This window comes from Vombatus ursinus, unplaced genomic scaffold (assembly GCF_900497805.2).
Source record: "Vombatus ursinus unplaced genomic scaffold, bare-nosed wombat genome assembly UNPS02014848.1, whole genome shotgun sequence".
NCBI classification, from domain to species: Eukaryota; Metazoa; Chordata; class Mammalia; order Diprotodontia; family Vombatidae; genus Vombatus; species Vombatus ursinus.
Genome location: NW_020954626.1, coordinates 3,143,824 through 3,165,592, shown reverse-complemented (window position 1 = coordinate 3,165,592; position 21,769 = coordinate 3,143,824). Strand labels below are relative to the sequence as shown.

The window sequence follows — 21,769 nt, the reverse complement described above, 5'->3', positions numbered from 1 at the left end:
AGTCTACTCTAAAGATCATCATATCATTTCCCTCTTCAAAAAGTTCGCAAGATTCCCTGTTTTCTACTTTATCAAACCTAAACTCTTCACTGGTTTCCAAGGTCCTTCATAATCTTGCCCAGCCTATACAAATTTTATTTTTCAAGAATCTCCAACATGAATTCCAAAGCTCCAGTGTGGATGTTTTTCTGAATGTTACATAAAACATACTGTGTTCATTCTTGCTTGTTATTTGTCCTACCTATTTTTTTTCCCACCTTTATCTATCTAAATGCCACCTAGTCTACATGCCCAAAGCTCCACTCCTACCCACCCATAAAGCCTTCTCTGACAACTCCAGCTATCACTGATCTCTCCTATGAACAACTCTACTGCATTTACATTCAAAACCAACATTTAGCACTTACTTATTATACTCTGCCTTGGGCAGAATCTGATGTTTCCTGTATTAGCCTTAACTTTTACAAATAAACTATTTGTTGACAGGGACTACACTATCTCCCACTTTATCTATTATAGTGCCTAGTACCATGGTCTTGCAGGTGAGCTGGGCTTGATTAAAATCTTTGAGGTCACCATCATTTTTGCCAGAAGTTTCCACCAAACATAATGCCAGGATATAGCAGGCACTCGATAAATATCTGTTTTAAATTTCTGAAGATCACAACAGCCACTAAATTGTAGTAGTTCAAGTGGCAAAACTATGGGAGGCCAAAGAAAAAAACTAGCTGGACTTTCAGCAGTTGGAGCAGTAAAGGGCATCAGCAGCAAAGACCAAAAGTGATAAAGGTGCACAGCACAGGTGACAGATGGCACAATAATAACATAGGATCTTACTGGCTTTAAAAATGAACTTCATTTTTTGGGCAACAATCAGCAAACATAATACATAAAAGGATACTGTAGAGTTACATAAGTTCAAGTAAACAGAGGGTTTGCATGATAGTGCAAATATACATATGCTATTTAACCTACTTTTTAAAAAACTGCTAAAAAAAAAACACTATTCACCTTTGAATTTTGAAATTCTTCATTCCACGGTAAATTACTTGATTTGTACATAGATCAATTTTACTCAATAAATGAAAAATTACTTCTGTATGGGATTAATTTCTACATAGTGTGTGTGTGTACATGTATATAAAAAGAAATTCGAACCTGCAAAGAGGGTTTTCCCAGTCAGCATTTCAGCAAAGATGCATCCTGCAGCCCACATATCAATGGCTTTAGTATAGTTATTAGGAGAAAGTAAAAGTCGTGGAGATCTGTACCATTTAGTAACCAATCCTTCAGAAAGATGACCCTAAAAAAATGAAAAGCTTATTTTTACAATGTTACTTTAACAAATAAATCTGACCTAACAAATGTCTAAATCTAAAAAAACTGAAATTTTAAAACTTTTTTTTTTGGAGGGCAATGGCTATTTTGGGTATCAATTCTCTCAAGAAGATCTCTCTAACTTCCATTTCCATAGCAGAACAGACCTCACTACAATATGCATGGAAAAATGCAGATTTCATTTGGCACTCATAAGTCAAAAATGTTAGAGAAATCAGGGGTATTAACTAAGTCAGTAATTCTAAAATGTTTAAATTGCCAAAGCCTTAGAGAAAAAGCCATATCCTAGAATTCTGACCTATCTTTTTAGAAACAAAAGGATATAATGTAATCAATAAATGTAATTTCTTGACTATTATGCTAAAATGTGGCTCTACTGCACATTCAAAAAGGTTAAGATGTCCTTCACATGTTTACAGTTATACATACGAGTATAATTCACTTCACGCATCAATCATGTGTCCAAAATCATGTGCACTGGAATTGAAGCATTTTAAATGCAACAGGGGAACTTAGATTTAAAGGAATCCTGTTGTGAATAATTTAACTTCTGTATAAATTAATATTCCACACTATATCATGCTTGCCAAAAGCAAAGTGGACCTGTATATTAAAGCATTACAAAGAAAGAAGACACCACAAGCTTTCACGTAAGCAATCAAACACCTTATGCTTTCAGGCAAAACCACACTTATCAAACCAAATATATGAATTAGTAACTTGCTGAAATAGTAATATCCCCTACTATTGAATTTTTTTTTGCCCATTTAACATAAATGACTCAAATCCAAGACCCAAACAGTTAAAAATAGGTCCTACAAAAAGGTGACGATCAATCTTTTAACAAGGGGGATGCTGAATGCTTGTTTATGCTTCTACAGACATGAAGAAACTGGCATTAAAGAAAATACATCAGGGGCAGCTAGGTGGCACAGTGAATAGAACTCCAGCCTTGGAGTCAGAAGGACCTGAGTTCAAATTCAGCCTCAGACACTTAACACTTACTAGCTGTGTGACCCTGGACAAGTCACTTAACCCCTATCGCCTCACCAAAAAGCAAAAAACAAAACAAAACAAAAAAAAAAACCTTCAGTTGGACAAAAAGGAAGAACTTACTGATCACCAGGATAATAAACACTGGGGAAAAATAAGTTACTATGAGATTCTGGGACGTCTCTAGGGTTGAAGACCTTCAAGGATACACAACTATATTTCCTAGAATATCATTTAGTTATTCACATGCTTTAAATAGAGAGTACTGGACTTGATGTTGCTTGAGATTTTTCTAAATCTTATAATTTTATATTGAGAGGCAATGTTGACAGAGAGAAAGCCTCCATATCTAGAAGAACTGGATTGAAGTTCTGTCATTGATGAACACTGGCTGTATGACTCTAAACAAATCAATCTCTCAGTGCCCCAAGCAACTTTTTAAGACTAGCAGTTATACATGGCTAATAAGGAAATGTGTTTTGCATGATTGTACATGTATAATCTATAACAAATTGCTTGCCTTCTCAAGGAAGGGGAAGGGAAGGGAGATACTTTGGAACTCAAAAGTTTAAAAACTGAATGTTAAAAATTGTTTTTACATGCAATTGAGAAAAAAAAATGTTTAAAAGGACTAGCAGGTGTTGATCTGTGTTGGTAAAGGGAGTTCCTTACTAGGAGTTCTCTACAGCAATGAAATCACAGAAGAGTAAAAAGAATGCTTCTGTATTACATCTGAAGTCCCTTTTCCTCTTTGTTCCATTCAATGGAACAGAACTGGTAACTAAACAGATTTAGTTTAGTGTCATTTACATAGAATTTGATTGACACTATTCATTCTCAATTATCCTCAACTGTTTTCAATAAATGAAAAATTACTTCTGCATGTGATTAATTTCTATATTTTATGTGTGCATATGTGTATATAGAAAGAAATTCAAACCTGCTAAGAGGGTCTTCCCAGTCAGCATTTCAGCAAAGATGTATCCTGCAGTCCAAGTCAAAGTAACGAGGGATAGGGATATCATACACAAATATAAGGGCCCAAATCTTATTTTTACAACCTTCTTCACCACAACAAAATTAATAAAGTAATGGACAGATAGCAGGAATTCTTATTTTGTTTAATTTCCTCTTTTTATCCTTCAGTGAAGCTATTAAAGCAATGAATAAAATGACCAAAATGCTAGTATCTATAAAGGGAAGCAAAAGGTCAAGATAAGCTACCTAATTACGCTTGAGATGAAATCAAAAGTTGCCTTGAGTCTGTAAAACTCACAATGCAGTTTTCAATGTAGATAGCCTTCATTTCCATTTCCCTACCCAAAAAATTAAGATGCCTTCTCACCTACCTACCCAACAGGGCTACATCATGAATTTAAAAAAAAAATCTACAGAAGTTGTTTTAAGTTTGTTAGAAAAGAGAAAGCACAGAGAGAGCACAAAGGTTCTCTCCTCAGATCCAAAAGAATCCTTGGAAAGATTAAACCCCCCCCCCCACACACATACACACACACACACATGCGCGCACCCCTACAAGCATTTCTTTTACATACCTTATGGGAGTAATGGGGATCCATGATCCGGGCAAGACCAAAGTCACCTATCTTCAGCACCAAGTCTTCGGTATTAATGAAGAGATTAGCTGGTTTGAGATCTCTGTGCAGTACATTTGCAGAATGAATATACTTGAGCCCACGTAGCAGCTGATACATGAAAAGCCTGGCATGCTCCTCCAGTAAAGGGCCCTGCTCTAGCAGATTAGCCAAGTCTGTCTCCATGTACTCCTGAACAATGTAAACACTGTTCAGTTCTGTCAGAGAGCCCACATCATCTGTTAACTGGCTTCCACTGGGACCAAGAATTTCAAATACTTTCACAATGTTATCATGGTCGAGTCTTCTAATAATTTTGATTTCGCGTAAAGCATGTTTAACACTCTGGGGATCTGTAAGAACAATTTTCTTGACAGCCACTCTTTTGTCACAGTCATTATCGACAGCAGAAAAAACTAAGCCATTGCCACCACAACCCAGCGGTTTTAAGTCCATATACCGAGAGCCCAGATCAAAACCATGAATGTTCATGAGACTTTCAAACTTTTCTGCCATTTTGAAACACTTAATATTATTTTTCCTTTCAAACTGATGAACTTGTGTAAACACGGAAGGAAACTGGCATCAAAAAGAAAGATCTTTCAAAAAGGGAGAAAAATAATTCTGCTTCCACTGCAAGATGGTTTCTTGATACTCATCGCATGTGCCAACCAGGCCTGGTGAGTTCCCTTTAAATTTACAGCTTTTAAGCTCTAACTCATACTGAGAATTAGAAAGATTGCAGTATCCATAGCTCAAGATAGGGGCAGCAACTCTGCAGACATTTAAAGAAAACACTCAAGAAACTCAAACGGAATGAAATGACATACTATGCACTCAGCTTTACTGTGCTAAACGAGTTAACATTTAACAAAAAAGTGAATAAATATGCACACAATAGGCTTCTCTGAACATTCTCCTCACAGTGCAGATACATTCAGTGTTGGACTGGTCCTGAGCAGCATCATTTCTAGGGTGCCAGTAAGCACTATGTTAGTTTTGTTTCTTTTCCTCCTTTGTTTACTGTTTATTTGACTAGGAAGCTCTGGCAGCTGTTGGTTTATAGAAGATGTCTTTTGTTAGTGATCAGGTGGCTCCAGCTCACCACAATCACAATCAAAGCTACCATCCATCTTACTCTGTGACAACCTGAAAAAGAAAGGAAAAAGAAGAAAGAAATCAGTAAAATTATACTGCAAGCTATATTGTTTCCCTTCTACTGCAGTCACAGAATATTCATATCAAAACTGCTGATTTATACACTTAAAACTGAAAAAAATTTTCTCTATTAAAGGTTGTTTCAAATAATAAGGTGCTCACAGAAGTTTGTCTACCCAATAATGTCACAGCATAATGTAGTGGATATATCTCTAATGCTGTTTCTGGCAGTCTCACTATGGGGGAGAGTACTTTTGATCCTGTCTACCAGACTAAGACTAAGAAACAAACACACAGCCCACCATATCACCTTTGTCTTTATGACATTTCACTTTTAGCCTTCACAAAGACTATACAGGCCCAAGGAATGAAGCTTCCTCCTAGGTTGATAAACTCATCTAAAGCAAATGACACCATCAGGAGAATGCGGTGATGGCTTAGCTTCAGTCAGAGGTCCTAAGCAGAACCCATTACTTTACAGGTCAACTACTCTCACATCAGCCATCTCCATGATTCCCCTATCATACAATCATCTGTGTCTAAAGCTAAGAACTTAGCATGGCAAGGCCCACAACTCCCTCACTCATTTGTATGTACCAGAAGAGGTGAGGAAAAGCAAAAATCAGCTTGAAATCAACTGTTACTCTCCCCTAACTCCACACACTTTATAATTCTCTGCATAGAAATGAATGTTTGATTCCCCATCCCTGCCCCTTACATGTATACCACCAAAGACTACAATGATATTTTTGGGGTTGCCTAGAAAGATTTGAAGATAGGAGCTAGACTAGAAAGAGGTAATTACAGGAACTGAGTTGGCTTGATTCAGTCTGCTTCTCTAGATCTGACATTGGCTGCTTTTCCTACCATCACCCAGACCTCCTTCTCTTCCTCTCCTTCCATGCCCCCAAGCAAAGTGCTCTACCTCAGTTCTAACTGGGGGCCCTAGTAAAGGCCCTACAATCTATGCAACTGATGTGGCTAGGGCAGAAATGAAAAAAAAAGATAACCCAATTTGCTTATTCCAAAGGAACTAGGTCCATCTCCTCCCCACCCCCCCTTAACCAGGGAAGTCACTTATCTCAGACTTTTAGTCAAGAAAAGTATAGCTTCAATTAACATGATCCCAGTGAGAGTCTTAGATGGCAAACTGTTTACTTTCGTAGAATTCCCTCCCATCTCCTCTCCATTGATTCAAGTATTGATACTTGTCATCTGACCTCACTCAGAAAGAAAGATGGTTGTCCTCCTCCCTCTATATCCCCAGTCCTCCTCCACAGCAACCCAAGACCCAACCTGGCCATCCAGTTACCAAATATACAAGGACCACAAAGGGGCAAATAAATCCAGCAAACTTCTGTTCCCATGATGAGCACTGATAGGGACTGGTGGAATCAACAAGAGCCCATCACATCTGAACATAAAGGCTAGATTATAACTGTATATATCCTGGATATTGGGCACCTGTTTACTTGCCACAGCACCTCACCTCAACCCCCTGAGCACCTAGAGCTATCATAGTTCAGGGAGACACTTATTCATGCCTCTGACCCACATAGAAAATTCTGATTGAAACTGATCAGTCCCCATAGCAGGAGCTTTCTACCAAAGCAAGGTTACAAAAGCCTAGATGCTTGACCATGCCTACGCTCTGGTTTTAAATGTTGGTTAGAAAGCAGTAAGTGTCTATTGTGCAGTGCCCTAGAGCTACTGATGAACTAAAATTCTAAGTCTCAGAAAGAATCAACAATCACCAAATTCAAGAACCTTAGTGGGGAGACTCAAGAGCATGTGAGCCCACTAGGTGGTGCCCAAGTAGTGTTCAGCAACATCATCTTTAACAACAACTGCCATTTATACAGTAATTTAAGTGAGGTGCATTATCTCATTTGACCCTCAAAACAACCCTGCGAGACAGGTACCATTATCTCTACTTATAAGATGAGAAAATTGACACTGAGAGAGGTTAAGTGATTTGCTCATAGTCACCACTAGTGTGTATCAGAGGCAGGATTTGCATCTAGGTCTCTCCACATTCTTAAATCCATTATTCTGCTCTTTCCACTACACTAGAAACTGCCTCTCAGTCTTAGAGATAATGCTTATTTTTTCTAAATCCCCTCCACTCCAATCCCTGCTGGAATACTATTTATTGTCTAAATGCTTTTGTAAATGCTCGGTGGAATTTGTCATCCACAATAGATAAAAATATGTTGGTGAGCCTGCTATTTATTACTAAGTACCCAGTTATTCTGTATCCATATCCACCTTGAATGTACGCTTAAGAACCTTGGATTAACTAGATAACCTTGATGTTGAACAAGAGGGTGTTTGTTAAAATTTTAAAATAATGATAATGGCAGCTATATACTACAGAATTCATTCATTCATTCATTCAACATTCATTAAGCAGCTACTCTTTGCCATACACTGGGCTAGGCCATGGGGATGAAAAGAAAAAAGTCCCTCCTATTAAGAAGTTTGCAAGGGAAGAAGGGGAAGGAAAGGGTAAGCGAACACAAAGATAAGTAAATACAAAATACAGATCAAACAATAAGTATTTATTCAGAACCTACTATTTACCAGGCATTGAGCACTAAGCCCTAAGGATAAAAAGACAGAGCTTAAATTCTAACAGGGAGGAAGATACACTGGTACAGATGTATAGGTATACATACACAAGACACACAAAGGAGACCACAACAACCCTGGAGGGAGAGCACAGTCAATGCAAAGGCCCTGTGTATGAGGAATATCAAGTAGGAAACTAGTTGGTCAGAGTGCCAATACCTTAAGAGGGAGAAGACGGGAAGAATGAGGGAAAAGCCAAGTTATAGCAAAACCTTCTATTTGATCCTAGAGGTAATAATAGTCAGTGGAATTTATTGAGTAGTAGATGTAACATGGCCAGACCTACACTTTGGTGGCAATACGGAAGATGGATTAGAGTAGTGGAGAGGCCTAAATCAGAGAAATTGAATTAGGAAGTTTTTGCAATAGTCCAGGTGAAAAGTAATGAAGGCCTGAACCAGGATGGTGGGACATCTGTGAGAGATGCTGCAGAGATACAAACAAGATCTGACAACTGATTGTATACGTGGGGTGAGAGATCAAAGATGACACCAAGGCTGCAAATGTAGCTAACTGGAAGAAGGCAATCCCGTGCTTTGTAAGAGAAGTGGTTTTATGTGAATACATGAGTTCTGTCGTGGATATGTGTTTGGAATGCCTACTAAAAGGACAGGTGATGATGATGTATGACAAGAGCTCAGGAGAGAGATTATGGTTGGATAAATACATATGGGAGTCAGCTGCAATGATATAATAACTGAACTCCATGGGAGCTGATGATATCATCAAGTGAAAAAGTATAAAGGGAAAAAAGAAGAGTTCTCAGGACAGAGCCTTGGGGTGCACTGGCAAGGAATAGGGGTGGGAAGAATTAGAGAGAAGTAAAGTGGAGATTGGGATATGCCTTGTTTAAAGATGGCACTTGAGCTAAGCCTAGAAGGAGGCTAGGGAGTCTACAGACAGAAGGGAGAAGGAGTATATTCCAAGCATGACTGTCTGTACAAAGGCAGGGAGAAGAGAGAAGGAATGATGTATGTAGGACCCAAAAAGCACCAAAGAAAATAATGTGCAATGATTTTAGAAAGGTAGGATGGAGATAAACAGAGGACTTTGCTTTTTACTCTAAGTTCCCTGATGGCAGAGACTGTCTTGCATATATGTATGTATATATGTGTGTATGTAGTATGTATGTCCTCAATGCCTAGAATCCAGTAGGTGCTTAATACACGCTTGACTGACGGATTGATCCTAGAGGTAACCAGGTATCACTGAAACTTCTTGAGCAGGGGAGAGACATGGTCAGACCTGTGCTTTAAAATTATCAATGGCAGCTATATGGAAGACAGATGGAAAGGGGGAAAGAACAGAGGCAGGGAGCACAGTTAGCAGGCTATTAAAATAATCCAGGCCAGATGTAATGAGGGCTTAAACTAGAGTGGTTGTGGTGGGAGTAGAGAGAAGGAGACTGATGAACGATACTGTGGGGAGAATCAGCACAAGAGTTGACAAATGACTGGATACCATCTGAGAGCACACAGTCAGAAATGTTACTTTTTTCTTAATCACCCCATTCCGTGTGCTCCGCAACTAATCCCTCATTTCTAAGCATGCCTCACCTAACCTTAAAGAGACAATGGATCCAAGGGACAGGAAAATAAAGGACATACAGCAGTTTCTTTTCCCAATCTCTACTGAATATCTGGGAATGTCTACGAGTATAGTTAGTCTACAAATTGATTCTTCCTTTTCCCATTCATACTTAATTCAATTCATTTTAGAGTTTTTCTCACTGCTTTATTTCTAGTCTCTCTCTCATGGCTTCACATTCTTAACTTCCTCATCTCTGCCCTCCAAACCATTTACTTACTCATTTCTACCATATCCTACCCTACTCCCATTTTCTAAATGTTAACCTTCCTCTCTTTCTAATGGTAGCCCTGCTATTTGAGATTAGGTAACATTTGTGAATAATAGAACATCCTACGTGAGGACAGAAGAGGAATTATCAGAAAAGACACAGAACCTGCCCTCAAGCTGCTGATACTTTAACCATGCTCTTCATCCATCACTGGATGGAAAACAATAAAACAACTACTGGCAACTAACAGAAATATAAGACAAGAAGCCATTCCCCAATCATGGTCATAGGTTATGAACAAATAGTTCTTTTAAAAATCACAAATTATGGGGCAGCTAGGTGTCACAGTGGATAGAGCACTGGCCCTGGAGTCAGGAGGACCTGACAGCAGTGTGACCCTGGGCAAGTACTTAACCCCATTGCCAAGCCAAAAAAAAAAAATCATAAATTATTAATAACCATATGAAACACTGTCCAAATCACTAAGAGAAATAAAGCAACCTTTAAGTTTCCCTGCATACCCAACAAATTGGTAAAGATAGCAAAAGACAGCAATAATCAATGTTGGAGGGGTTATGGAAAGATGGGTGAAGTTACTGGTAAAGTTGTGAATTGGTCCTATCATAACTCTGGAAAACAATCTGGAATTATGAAAATACTAAAATGTCCAATATCTTTTGATCCAGAGTTTCCACTGTTAGGCTTATACTCCAAAGAGGTCAATGATTTTTTTTTTAAAGCCCCACATACAACAAATATTTATATTAGAGTTTTACATAGCAGCAAATAGCTGAGAACAAAGTACAGAATTATTAACTGGGGAAAAGCTAAGCAAAGTTGTAATACATGAACGAAACAGAATATTGCTGCTGTAAGAAACATGTAATATGATAAAAAATGATGCAAAGTGAAGTAGGCAGAATCAGGAAAACATCACACATAATGACAATAATGTAAACAGAAAGAGCAACAACAAATCAACATAATTCTGGGAAATTCTATTGGCCAAACTTAGACCCACAGAAGTTATAAGAAGCCATCTCCCTACTTCTTTGGAGTACTTGGGGACTAGAAGTAACAACCCATGTCATACTTTTTCCATGTGTTGGTTCGTTTTGCTGAATTCCTTCTTTTTTCCTCTATTTTTTATTCTTTGTTATAGACACTCTGGAAAGAGGAGAGGGGAAGAATAAATTGTAAAATATAAATGATGCAAAAACAAAATATATCAATAAAATTTCTTAAGGCAATTATGTATCACTCCATTGCTCTATGCTTTCCCTAGCACTCCAGACAAACTTCACTTCAGAAAGTTTTAAGACCAAAGAGTAACTTGGCTTTGCCTTGAATGAGTGCAGCTGGTCACATCCAGTGTGATGAACAATCAGATACACTAGCCTTACTACAACTTGGTCCTGGGATCCATGCAAAAAGCCTCAGTTAGGAATGAAAGAGTGATATTAAGGAAGTTTTATATAACACAACATTCTAAAAGGTCATGTCAATAAGCTCAAAATCAAGATTACAAGCTTAAAAATTACAGAGCTACCAACAGGATCTTTCTATTACTGACCACTGCTACCAACAGCCTATGCCAACAGAGTGTTAACAGCTTGTGCAACCTTCATAACTTTCAAGCTTAAACATCAAAGCTTACATAACTACATTAGTTTGCTGAGCTACACAAGGTGAGAGGGACAGCAAAGTCATGCTGAGCAAGTCTGTACACAACAGTATCTCTGGACTCTCACCCAACAGGTCCTAACACAGCAAGGTCATTCACTAGCTCCAAATTTGAGAACAGCACAGACTTCCCGAGAGCTTCTTCTTCCCAGCATATCTGGCCTTGCTAAATCCATAATAAAATATACGTAAAGGGAAAACATGCAAAAAAAAAAAAAAAATAGAAGCAAGATGGAATAACCGCCAAAAACAACTGCACAAAGCTAACAATACTAATCAACCAGTTCATGTTCCCCCTCCCCTTTCTAGGTTACTAAATGCTCATTTTTAGTTACATAAAATTAGGAGAAAAAAAGCTTAATTCAACAATATCATAATTTCACTATTAATAGCAGTAAGGCTTTACACACATGGGAGAAAAAGAAAAGATATTCCAATAATCATAGTCTTCAAAAGGTGTGTTATTTTTAAATAATCCACAAAAGTGTTGGGGATTATATCCACATACTTTCTCCCCATTTTGCTACTTGATAGCCTACCCAAAGAATTATACCATTTAAAGAAATGAAATTCAAATTCACCAATTTAGATGTGGCAATACATAGTCAAAGACGCAAAATAGTAGGGACTACCCACTCCTTTATAAATAAAGCGAAGTGCTATGAGATCAAGCATTATGGACTACCTGATTCATAAACAAAGGACTTGAGTTTGAATCTTAATTCTGCTGCATGACTTTGAACAAATCACCTTACCTCTGTCTTAGCATCAGTTTCCTCATACAGAAGTGAGGAGGTTGGTCTAATTATTTCTACAGTGTCTTCCAGCTCTAGATTTATGATCTTATAATCTCTTCCAAGTGAAGGAGGGGACAAAAGAACAAGGAAGGCTTCTGGGTATTAAAGGGATGGGTAGGCTGTCTAAATATGAAAGGGAGGAAGGAGAAGGGGCATTCCAGGCACAGAATACAGGCTATGATCTTTTGTCCAAAAAAGTCATGAAAGAATCAGGAGGGCTTTTGTGTCAATGTCCACCCCTGAATCCTTTGAAAGGAAGACCTCTTTGGAGTACAAGCCTAACAGTGGAAACTCTGGATCAAAAGATATTGGACATTTTACTATTTTCATAATTCCAAATTGTTTTCCAGAATGATTGGGACCAATTCACAACTTCACCAGTAACTTCACCCATTTTTCCATAACCTCTCCAACATTCTTATCTTTTGCTATCTTTACCAATTTGTTGGTTATGTGACGAAACTTAAAGGTTGCTTTATTTCTCTTAGTGATTTGGACAGTGTTTTATATAGTTATTAATACATACTATTACACTGTACATACTATTAAACTATGACACTGACTTAAAACTGGTGACCTCCAAGCACCAGAGGTCCCCTCCTTTTCAAAGAAGAAAAGGGATTGTAAAACCTAGGGCAGTTTTAGTGGTTTGTGAAGAAATTCATTCTTCAGAGGCAGCATAATGTTAAAATAAAGTTTGTCTGATTTCTTATGGAAGTTTTCTAAAGGAAGTTCTGTTTAAAACAAAATTACCTCTATTACACTCCATAATGAATATTTATCTAATATATGTTCTATGTTATTAATGAACTAATGAATTTTGGCTAGATAAAGCTCCATGAGTATTAAGGTCTCCTGAAAATCAAAAACAGGTACAATATCACCTTCAAATCCTACACACTCAAGGAGATTTCCTAGGAAGTAGGAGTAAATTGTATAGTATATTTTAAATGAGGTGGATGATCTTTTCAACAGTACTACTGATGGAGTTGTGAATTTATCTAGCCTTTCTGCAAAGCAATTTGGAACTATGAGTAAAAAATTACTTATCTGTGCAAACCCTTTTTGACTTAGTGATACCATTTATGGGCTTATGCCCCAAAGAGATCAACAAAATATGAAAAGGATCCATATCCACACAAATATTTGTAGCATCTCTTTTTGTTATAGCAAAGAACTGGAAACTAAGGGAATACCCATCATTGGAGAATAGATGAATAAATAATGAGATATACATATAGATATATATAGTGAAATATTATAAGGGAGGGTTTCAGAGAAACCTGGGAAGACTTGTATGAACTGATGCCGAATGAAGTGAGCAGAACCAGGAAAACAATACATAAAATAAAAACATTCTAAAGAATAACTTCTAAAGATTTAAAAACTGTGATTGACACAACAATCAACATTATTCCGGAGACCCAATGATGAAGCATGATATTCACCTCTGAAAGAGGTGATGGATTCAAAATGCAGAATAAGATATATATATTTTTGGACATGGCCATTGTATGAATTTGTTTTGCTTGACCATACATATTAGTTACAAAGGTTTTGGTATGTATGAAAACACAAGTTCAGTCAAAAAAAAAAAAAATGAAAAGAACACTCCAGGCAGAGGGAACAACCTGAGGAAAATCATGGCCCAGCATGTCTATGAGAGCTGAAGAGGGTAGAGTAAAATGCAAAATTTTGAAAATTCAGCTGAGTTATAACAATTTTAGAAGTGTATCCCTATAAGAGATTGTTGTTGCTCAGTTGTTTCAGTCCTGACTCTTTGTGACCCCATTTAGGGTTTTCCTGCCAAAGATCCTGGAGTGGTTTGACATTTCATTCTCCAGCTCATTTTACAGATGAGGAACTGAGGTAAATAGGGTTAAGTGACTTGCCCAGAGTCACAGAGCTAGTTAAGTGTCTGAGGCCAGATTTGAAGTCAGGAAGAGGAGGCTTCTTGACTCCAGGCCTGGCATTCTATCCACTGTGCCACCTAGCTGCTTCTGGAATGGATGGAGGTGGGTTATTAGCCGTCTACCCAACCACTAGTATTGCCTCCAGTTGTATAAAAAAGAACTAGTCAGTCCTATAAGAAGTTCCCCTTGAAAGTATCATTAACTAAGTAATAATATTCTAAGTTCTTTACAGAGTTCAGAGTAATAAAACAGCTGTAGAACCTCACTTCCGGGTTTTCCTGTTAGCTTTAGCAAGACAGCATCACAAGAAGATTGCGACAGAGAACTTGTAACACTGTTATAGCAGAAGCCGCTCACTCACCTTTCAAGGAAACTAGTTGAACAATACTAACAAACAGCTGATTGTCAAAGAATTAAAGGTGCTAAGATCTTTCTAAAAACAACATTTATTATGATATTAAAAAAACCTGAAGACCTAATCAATTTTGTATATGTTGATTAGTCCTATATTGTACTCACCTATAACAAAGAAATATTGTAAATCCACTTTAAGTATTTAAGCTTAACACTGGTGCTACAAAAACTGCAATAGCAAAAAGCCTATGTGTGAAATACAGATTTTAAACATAAAAATTTAATTAAAGTTCTTAAAAGTCCATCTGCCAAGTCATTCAAAAAAATCAGAACCAAAGAAGTCCAGAAATTTAATTCCTATTACAATATTTTAATACCCACAACTAATAACAATAAATCCATTTTTAAAACTCTTTAATATATAAAACAAAGGGGAAAGGAGACAAAAAAAATCTGCCTTAAATCCTATTGCCAAATTGCTAAACACTGTAGGTTTTCAAGTCAGTCAAAGCCGCATCTTATTACCTTACTCCAATCTAAGCCCTAATTTTGGAACAGTGTGCTCAACAGCCTATCATGAAATTCCGACAGATGAAAAAGTAATGAGTGGCTATCATGCTGATCTATTTAAAATACTATTCATTATATAAGAAAATAAAAAGCCTACAAATATCTGTCAAATTATTGTATTTAGCATTGTTCTAATATACTTTCATTAAACTGAAAACCAAATGTTTACACCTATATTTTTGATTAGTTGTTGGCACCTTTAAAATGGTTATCTCATTTATTTCTAGGCAAATGTTATTATAAAAGACATATAAACAGTTAAAATATTAGTAAAATCAGTTTCCATCAGTACATGATAGAAATACTACATACCTTACATAAATAAACTAACAAATATCTCAAAATACTACTGACTGAACCAATTAACCTCACCAGGAAACCTTTAAAAAAAAAAATCTCTTTTAGAAAGTATGTCAAAATTCCACATCTGAGCATCTAGTACTTAGAAACAAAAATACACTGACTTATTTGAAGATAACAAAGATTCAAAAACCTACCAAAAATACAAGATCACTCCACAGACAAAATATTAACTTTCTCTCTTTAGAAAAGACAACATCACCTGAAATAATATGCATCCTGAACAATTTTAGCCCAACTAAATAAAATACAGTATGCTTGGAAAGGGGAGGAAAAGAAAAAAAGAGCCACGTTGCAGTCAGTAGTCAGGATGAGTCATCATGGAACTCATAAAACTTGCTGTTCTTCTAAACCCCTCATAATAAAAAAAAAAATGTACATTAACTGAGTCAGCAAATGCTACTTTATCAGCCTATGAAAATTCTCAGAATTAGTGCATATGTAAAAACAATACAAAACTTTTTAAGACTGACAGGATCCAGAACCTGTTAAATTTATAAAATAAAAATCAATTATTTCTTCTACTCCAAAAGAAAATTATCTCTTGGTGGTTTGATTGGATTGTTTGGAGGTTTTGGGAGAGGAGGAGAGAGTACAGTTCTATTTATTTATTTATTTGCAGGAGTTTAATGATGAAAGAAAGAAGTCAATCTATTTCAGTTTTGAAGAAAGGGGTAGACTGATAAGCTCCAAGAACGGAAAGAAATGATATTTCTCATTACATCTTTATTATCTATTATCTTTCCCACGACAGAGTTCTGCATATAGTTGACGATTAATAAATGGACGTTCAATTGAAACTGAAATACGAATTCTAGTCTTTGTGTTAAACTTCTGAAATCAACAAAGAGTATTATTTAAAGCTTTTTTTAAAAAAAAATTTCCATTTTCTAAAGTTTTTCTTTACAGTAATATAAAGAGGACAAAACCTATCATTCTCAAATCTGGCATATTTTCTAGCTTATTTTAAGACCAGCCCATGAAAAAAGTGCATTCAGAAAAATAAAACAAGAAATATTATAGTACTGTATATTCTGATCTAAAAGTTTTTTACAACCTCTTACTAAACAAATAAGTATGTATGTTTTTTGGGTTTTTTTTTTTTTTCAGATTGAAGAGGGAAAGAAAGCACGAGCAAGTGTAAGAAGTTTCCTTCAAGTGCTCTGCTCTAGATCCTTGATTCGTCTAGTCAGAAAATTCTTTCAAAGAATCCCGTTGTGAAAATTACACTTGTGATTAATAAACTAAAAAACAAGATGAAGCAATTCAGAATTTGTTCAAAATAAACAGGACAGAAAGACCAGCCAAACAATTTGATAAATTGTTTGATACTGCAATCTAGTCCAAATGTCTGATGCTACTCCATTCCCCATTAACTTTCCCCTCCAAAGAAACTTCTCTCCTAACAGATCACACCAAAGCTGAAAATGAACTTTTAAAATAGAATCATTTTTAGCAGTTACACAATACTCTAAGAGCCATATCAGTTCATCTACCATTACCGTGTTCCTAAATAGAGTTCACTGTTCCCCTCATTGAATCTTTCCAAAGGGTGGACAAAAGTAAAAAAAAAAAATCATTTCTTTTCTTTTTTACAGACTAAACAATCCTAACCAATTGGAATTAAATGAAGTAAAAACTCCATGACTTTTCAATGCATCTCAGGGAAGTCATGGGTCAGAGGGTTCAAAATTAAGAAGGTGAGGACACACTAACTCTAGAGTGAATTTCACAGAACTGACAGACCTAATTTTTACAAATTCTGGTCTCTTTACAAGCTACCACCCTACACAGCTAAGGAAAAAAAAATGACTTTGAAATACACAAGGAAATTGGCCAACAAATACAAAATCGCCTTTTCTGCACCCCAGGTCAGCCTAGATTAGTAACTGGGGAGGATTTTAAACAATTCCTAATGTGCAACTGATACGTAATTTATCAAGTTAAGTCCTCGGGTGCCTTAGCCTCAGAAGTCAGCTGAGGCAGAGTCACTGGGGGGAAGCCGGAGGGAGGGAGGAAGAGGAGATCCGGGAAACTATTTCGACCAGCAAAATGCCAGGAAGGCATGAGAGTCCCCGTCACTCTCTTTCACCCGGCACCACAAACCGCTCCTGGGATTTCCCCCTCCTCCAGGGGCCCACCTACAAGCCCCAAGCTATTCAAATCTCTGCCCTTAAGGAACAAGGGGTAAGAGATCGAACGCCCACCTCTCCTAGAAAAGGAAAAGTGATGGAAAAGCTGAGGCCTTGGGAGAAAGAAGAGGGTGGGGGCGGCGCTGAGTCCCCTGGGCAGTGGAGGGGGATCTGAGTCCCCAGGGCGGTAGGGTGGACTCTAAGTGCCCAGCTCAGGAGAAGGACCATAAATTCTTGGGTCGAGGCGGGTGGGGGGGGGGGGGTTCAGAGTCCCTGGGGCAAGGGAGGACCATAAGTAGTTCCCAGGTCTGGGGGGCTCTAAGTCCCTGGGTAGGAGCACAAGTCCCCGGGGCAGTGGAAGACAGTAAATCTGCGGTGGGGTGGGGGGAACCTAATCCTGAAGCATTAGGTGGCTTAGAGTACCTGCAGCAGGGGGAGATCATAACTTCCCAGGTCGGGGGTGGGGCTCTAGGTCCTGGGAGCAGTGGGGGCTGGGGGGGGGAAGGACCATAAGTTCCCGGGACAGTGGGAGAATGTAGGTCCCTGGGACGGAGGTACAAGTCCTTGGGGTAGAGGAGGGGCCTCCCCAAGCTAAGGTACCCCCGCTACGAGGCCACCAAGGAGGAGTCAGGACACCCTGCCCCCCCCCAGACCAGGAGAAAGGGGACAAGGAGCGTACCACGCCCCCCTGCCCCAAGCCGGCAGCGGCCTCCCCCCAATCCCGCCTCCCCCTCGGGCGGTGGGAGGGACGGGCGGCGCGCCCCACGCCGCGGTATCCGCTTCCCTAGCCCCGCTGGAGGGGGGGGGCGAAGCCCGGCAGCCGCACGCGGATGCACCCCCCCCGGGCCCAGGCCGGTCCACGCCGGTCCGGCTCGGGGGAGGAAAGGACGTGGCCCGGCTAGAGAGGCCAGGCTGGGCATGGGAGAGAGCTGGAGGAGGGGCGGCGGGAAGGAGACAAAACAAAAGCGCCTTTGTTAAGCGGCCGCCACCGCCGCCGCCGCCGGAGGGAGGGTCACACACAATGGAGAAGGAGGAGGAGGGGGGAAAGAGAGAAGAGGGAGCCGAGCCGAGCCGGCCCCGCGGCCGCCACCGCCGGGCCCTCCCGGACTCGGTGTCTCGTCCCCCCCCGCCCCCGCCGCCGCCGCCGCCGCCGGCCGCCCGTTTCCACCCCCCCAGCGGCCCTCAGCCCCCACCGGCACACCGAACACACTCACGGGACTTCTCCGACTCATCGAGGCAGTGCAGGGCCCGCGGACAGCCCCTGAGGTCGGCTCCGGTCTCCGGCGGTGTTGGCGGCAGCGGCGTCTCCAAGGCTCTCGCTTTGCCGCAGTCGCCGCCATGTAACCCCGACCCGAGAGAGAGGGCGAGGGAGGGAGGGGGAGGGGGGAGGAGATGTGCAGGGGAGGGGCCTCTGCGGGCCACGCCTCCTACGGCTACGTCACAGGCTCCCTAGCCGGGTTCCCAGCCCCGGGCCCCCGCCCCACACACACCCCAATCCCGGGCCTGCTTCCTTTTTTCCCCTTGGCTGCTTGCCACCGACACGCGCAGGAATTTCAAACGCCGGGGACTGAGGCCTTCGCGCGGCGATGGGTGAGGGCAGGAAAGGCTGAGGGATCGTGCGCCTCGTGGTGCTCTAGCTGTACCGGGAGAGGCCGGGTAGACGGCGAGTAAAGAGGATGCTGCAGAACCCCTTGTGCCGTCCTGGCTCCCGGGGCTCCCATGCTCTGGCAAAAACACGTCGAGGAGTAAAAAAAAAAAAAAGCGTTACTATTCTGCATACAACTGTGGACTTCAGTCCAAGGGGCCCTGATCCAGGTCTGTGAAATCTGAAATTTTTGAACCAATCAATTTAGGTAGAGACAGAAGGACCCGAAGTAGGCATGGGAAAGACTCATCTATCTGACAAGGCTTGTAAAGACTAACCTTCCAGTCCAGTCAGGCACTAACCTTTATTAAGCGTCTTCTGTGAGCCAGGTACCGTGCAAAGTGCTGAGGATACGAAGAAAGGTATGACAGACAAACCCTGCTCCCAAAGAGCTCTTAGTCTAATGGGGGTGACAAAACATGCAAACAATTATTTACTAATAAGCTATACACAGGATAAACTAGAAACAATCACCAGAGGAAAGGCTTCCTGTAGAAAGTGGGATTTTAGCTGGGATTTGAAGGAAGCCAGGGAAGCAAAGGAGATGGAGATGAGGAGGGAGAAGATTTTGGCTGAAGTTCCGTGGCAAAAGATTCATGTACTAGAGGTTCTTAATCTGGATCCCTTGAGCTTTTTTTTTTCAAAATATGTTGACAAATGTATTTCAATATACTTGATTTTTTTTTGTAATCCCAAGTATTATTTGCATTCAAAAATGTCACTCAGCCAAGGGGCTGTAAGCTATACCACAGTTCTAATATTATTATATTTCAGACCCCAGCTCTACTATTTGCTATCTTTGTGACTTGACCAAGTCATTTCCTGGGACCTTAGGTTCTTCCTCTATAAAATAACATCTTTTTCTCATATCACACCCCTTTTCCCCTGTCACCCACCAAACAGCAGCAGGCAGCCAAAGGGGTGCGTGGCAAAAAAAAAAAAAAAAAGTTAAGAACTCTTAAGAACCTAAACGAACATCTCTACATCCTTTGGGAGCATAATCTACTAGGCCACATTCTCTCTCTCTCCTAGCCAGGTTCTTATAAGGTATTTGCTTTTCTTTGTACTCCCAGTGCTTAGTAAATGCTTATTGACTGACTCATAAAGCTTTGCACCTGGGCTGACAACGTCTACAATATTACCAAATGTTTGAAAGGTTATCACACGAAACAAGGAAGAACTTATTTTGATCTGCAGAGCAAAACTTGGACCAATGTGTGTTAATTATAGAGAGAGGCCAATTTTGGTTCAATCTAAAGAATTTTCTTTTAATCAAAGTTAACTCACAGTGGAGTGGGATGCCTTGTTTGTAGTAGCACCCTACTGAAGCATTAAGAGCACCGGATTTTGAGTCAGAGGTCCTGGTTTCAAACCCCAGCTTTACTATTTGCTATCTTTGTGACCTGGATATGTTATTGTGTCATTACGTTCCTCCTCTATAAAAAGATGTCTTCTTTTTCTCATACTTTATACCACTGAATGAAACACCTTACCCAGCTTCAGGTACCCAGTATTCTAAAGTAGAGCAGCTCATAGCCTTCCTGTTTGTGGCCAAGCATGTTTGCATGAGAAAGGCAGGAACTTGGAACAAAGGATTCGAGGTGAAAGATGTTGACTTTCGGAGGACTTTCCTACCCTTTTTGTATTTAGCAGTTTATTCCTCTGACAAATCCCAAAGAGCTTGTGGGGCTTGACTGAAGAAAAGGTCCCTCAGACCCTTTTGGTTTTGTCAGAATGCAGCCCCCCCCCCCCCCAGTGGTTTAAAGGGGAAAGGAGATTGACAATCATTAGTTGAATGGAGTTAAGAGGACCTTCTGAAACTAAATCCAGCTCCTTCTCCCCACCCCCACTTCCTTTGGAGCAAAGCAGATAGGAGTGTAGTGAGTTTGCCCACAGCTTTTTCTGCCAAGCCCTGAGGAGATTTGAGGTGAGTGGAGTCCAGACTTCCCAACCCATTAAATAGCAGCATCAAGGGCAGCGGTCAAGGAACTAAGTTCCTTATTTAAAACAAAACAAAACAAACAAACAAACAAAAAAGCCCACAAATGTGATAGAAGTCAAAGTGCTTGCCTGAGAGGGAAGCTCAGAATTAACTTTTGTAGGCCTTCTGGATAGTGTACTAGTTCCCTAGCTGCTTCCATCCTTTAAGACTGGGGGCGGGGGGGGGGGGGGGGAAGAAGAGGTAATGAGGTTTCTTTTCAGCTTTAGGGAATTTGTTTTAGACAAAAAGCTCGGAATTCAGTCAGAATTAAATCAAGCCCCCAGTTACAAAAATTTTTGACATTTAGGCAGAGATTGGGCTCTCTGCCTAACGTTATATTTATATCTTTCTCTAGTGAGCCCCTGGCCTCTTTGTAGTTCAGGCAAAATTCAATTTACTTGAAACATTTAGGTAATGAAACAGCAGCAAATATTATAGTTTCTGTAGATAGACAGTGACCAGAAAGGGAAGTTGGGGAAAGAGATGACCTTTTCCTGGAACTTGTTCCCTCAGCCCAGGTCTTTGGCTTAGAGATGCCTGTAGAGCAATTAATCCTCTTCTATATCTTCCTTTCATACTATCTCAGGCCTATCTTCACCCCTCAGAGGCTTGCTGGAACACCAACTTCAGTCAAGGCAACAAGCATTTATTAAGCACCTACTACATGTCAAGACACTGCTAAGTGCTGGGGAAGCAAAGAAAAACAAAAAACAGTCCCAGCCGTATCATAGTCTAATGGGAGAAAAACATGCAGCCAACTGTATAGGTAGTGGCTAATGTACGGGACGTAGAGTCAGGAGACCTGAATTCAAAATCCAGCCTTA

The 21,769-nt window shown here is 39.9% G+C and overlaps 1 protein-coding gene across 1 annotated transcript in view; it reads right to left on the bottom strand.

The window, feature by feature from the left end:
* MAPK6 (mitogen-activated protein kinase 6) overlaps window positions 1–18,673 on the bottom strand; it is a 35,938-nt gene extending 17,265 nt beyond the window's left edge. The window contains 3 exon segments of the mRNA XM_027840841.1: window positions 1,159–1,303; window positions 3,885–5,072; window positions 18,534–18,673. Of these exon segments, the coding sequence (XP_027696642.1) occupies window positions 1,159–1,303; window positions 3,885–4,439 (700 nt within the window). The 5' untranslated portion in view covers window positions 4,440–5,072; window positions 18,534–18,673.
* Between the last annotated feature and the right edge of the window lie 3,096 nt (window positions 18,674–21,769).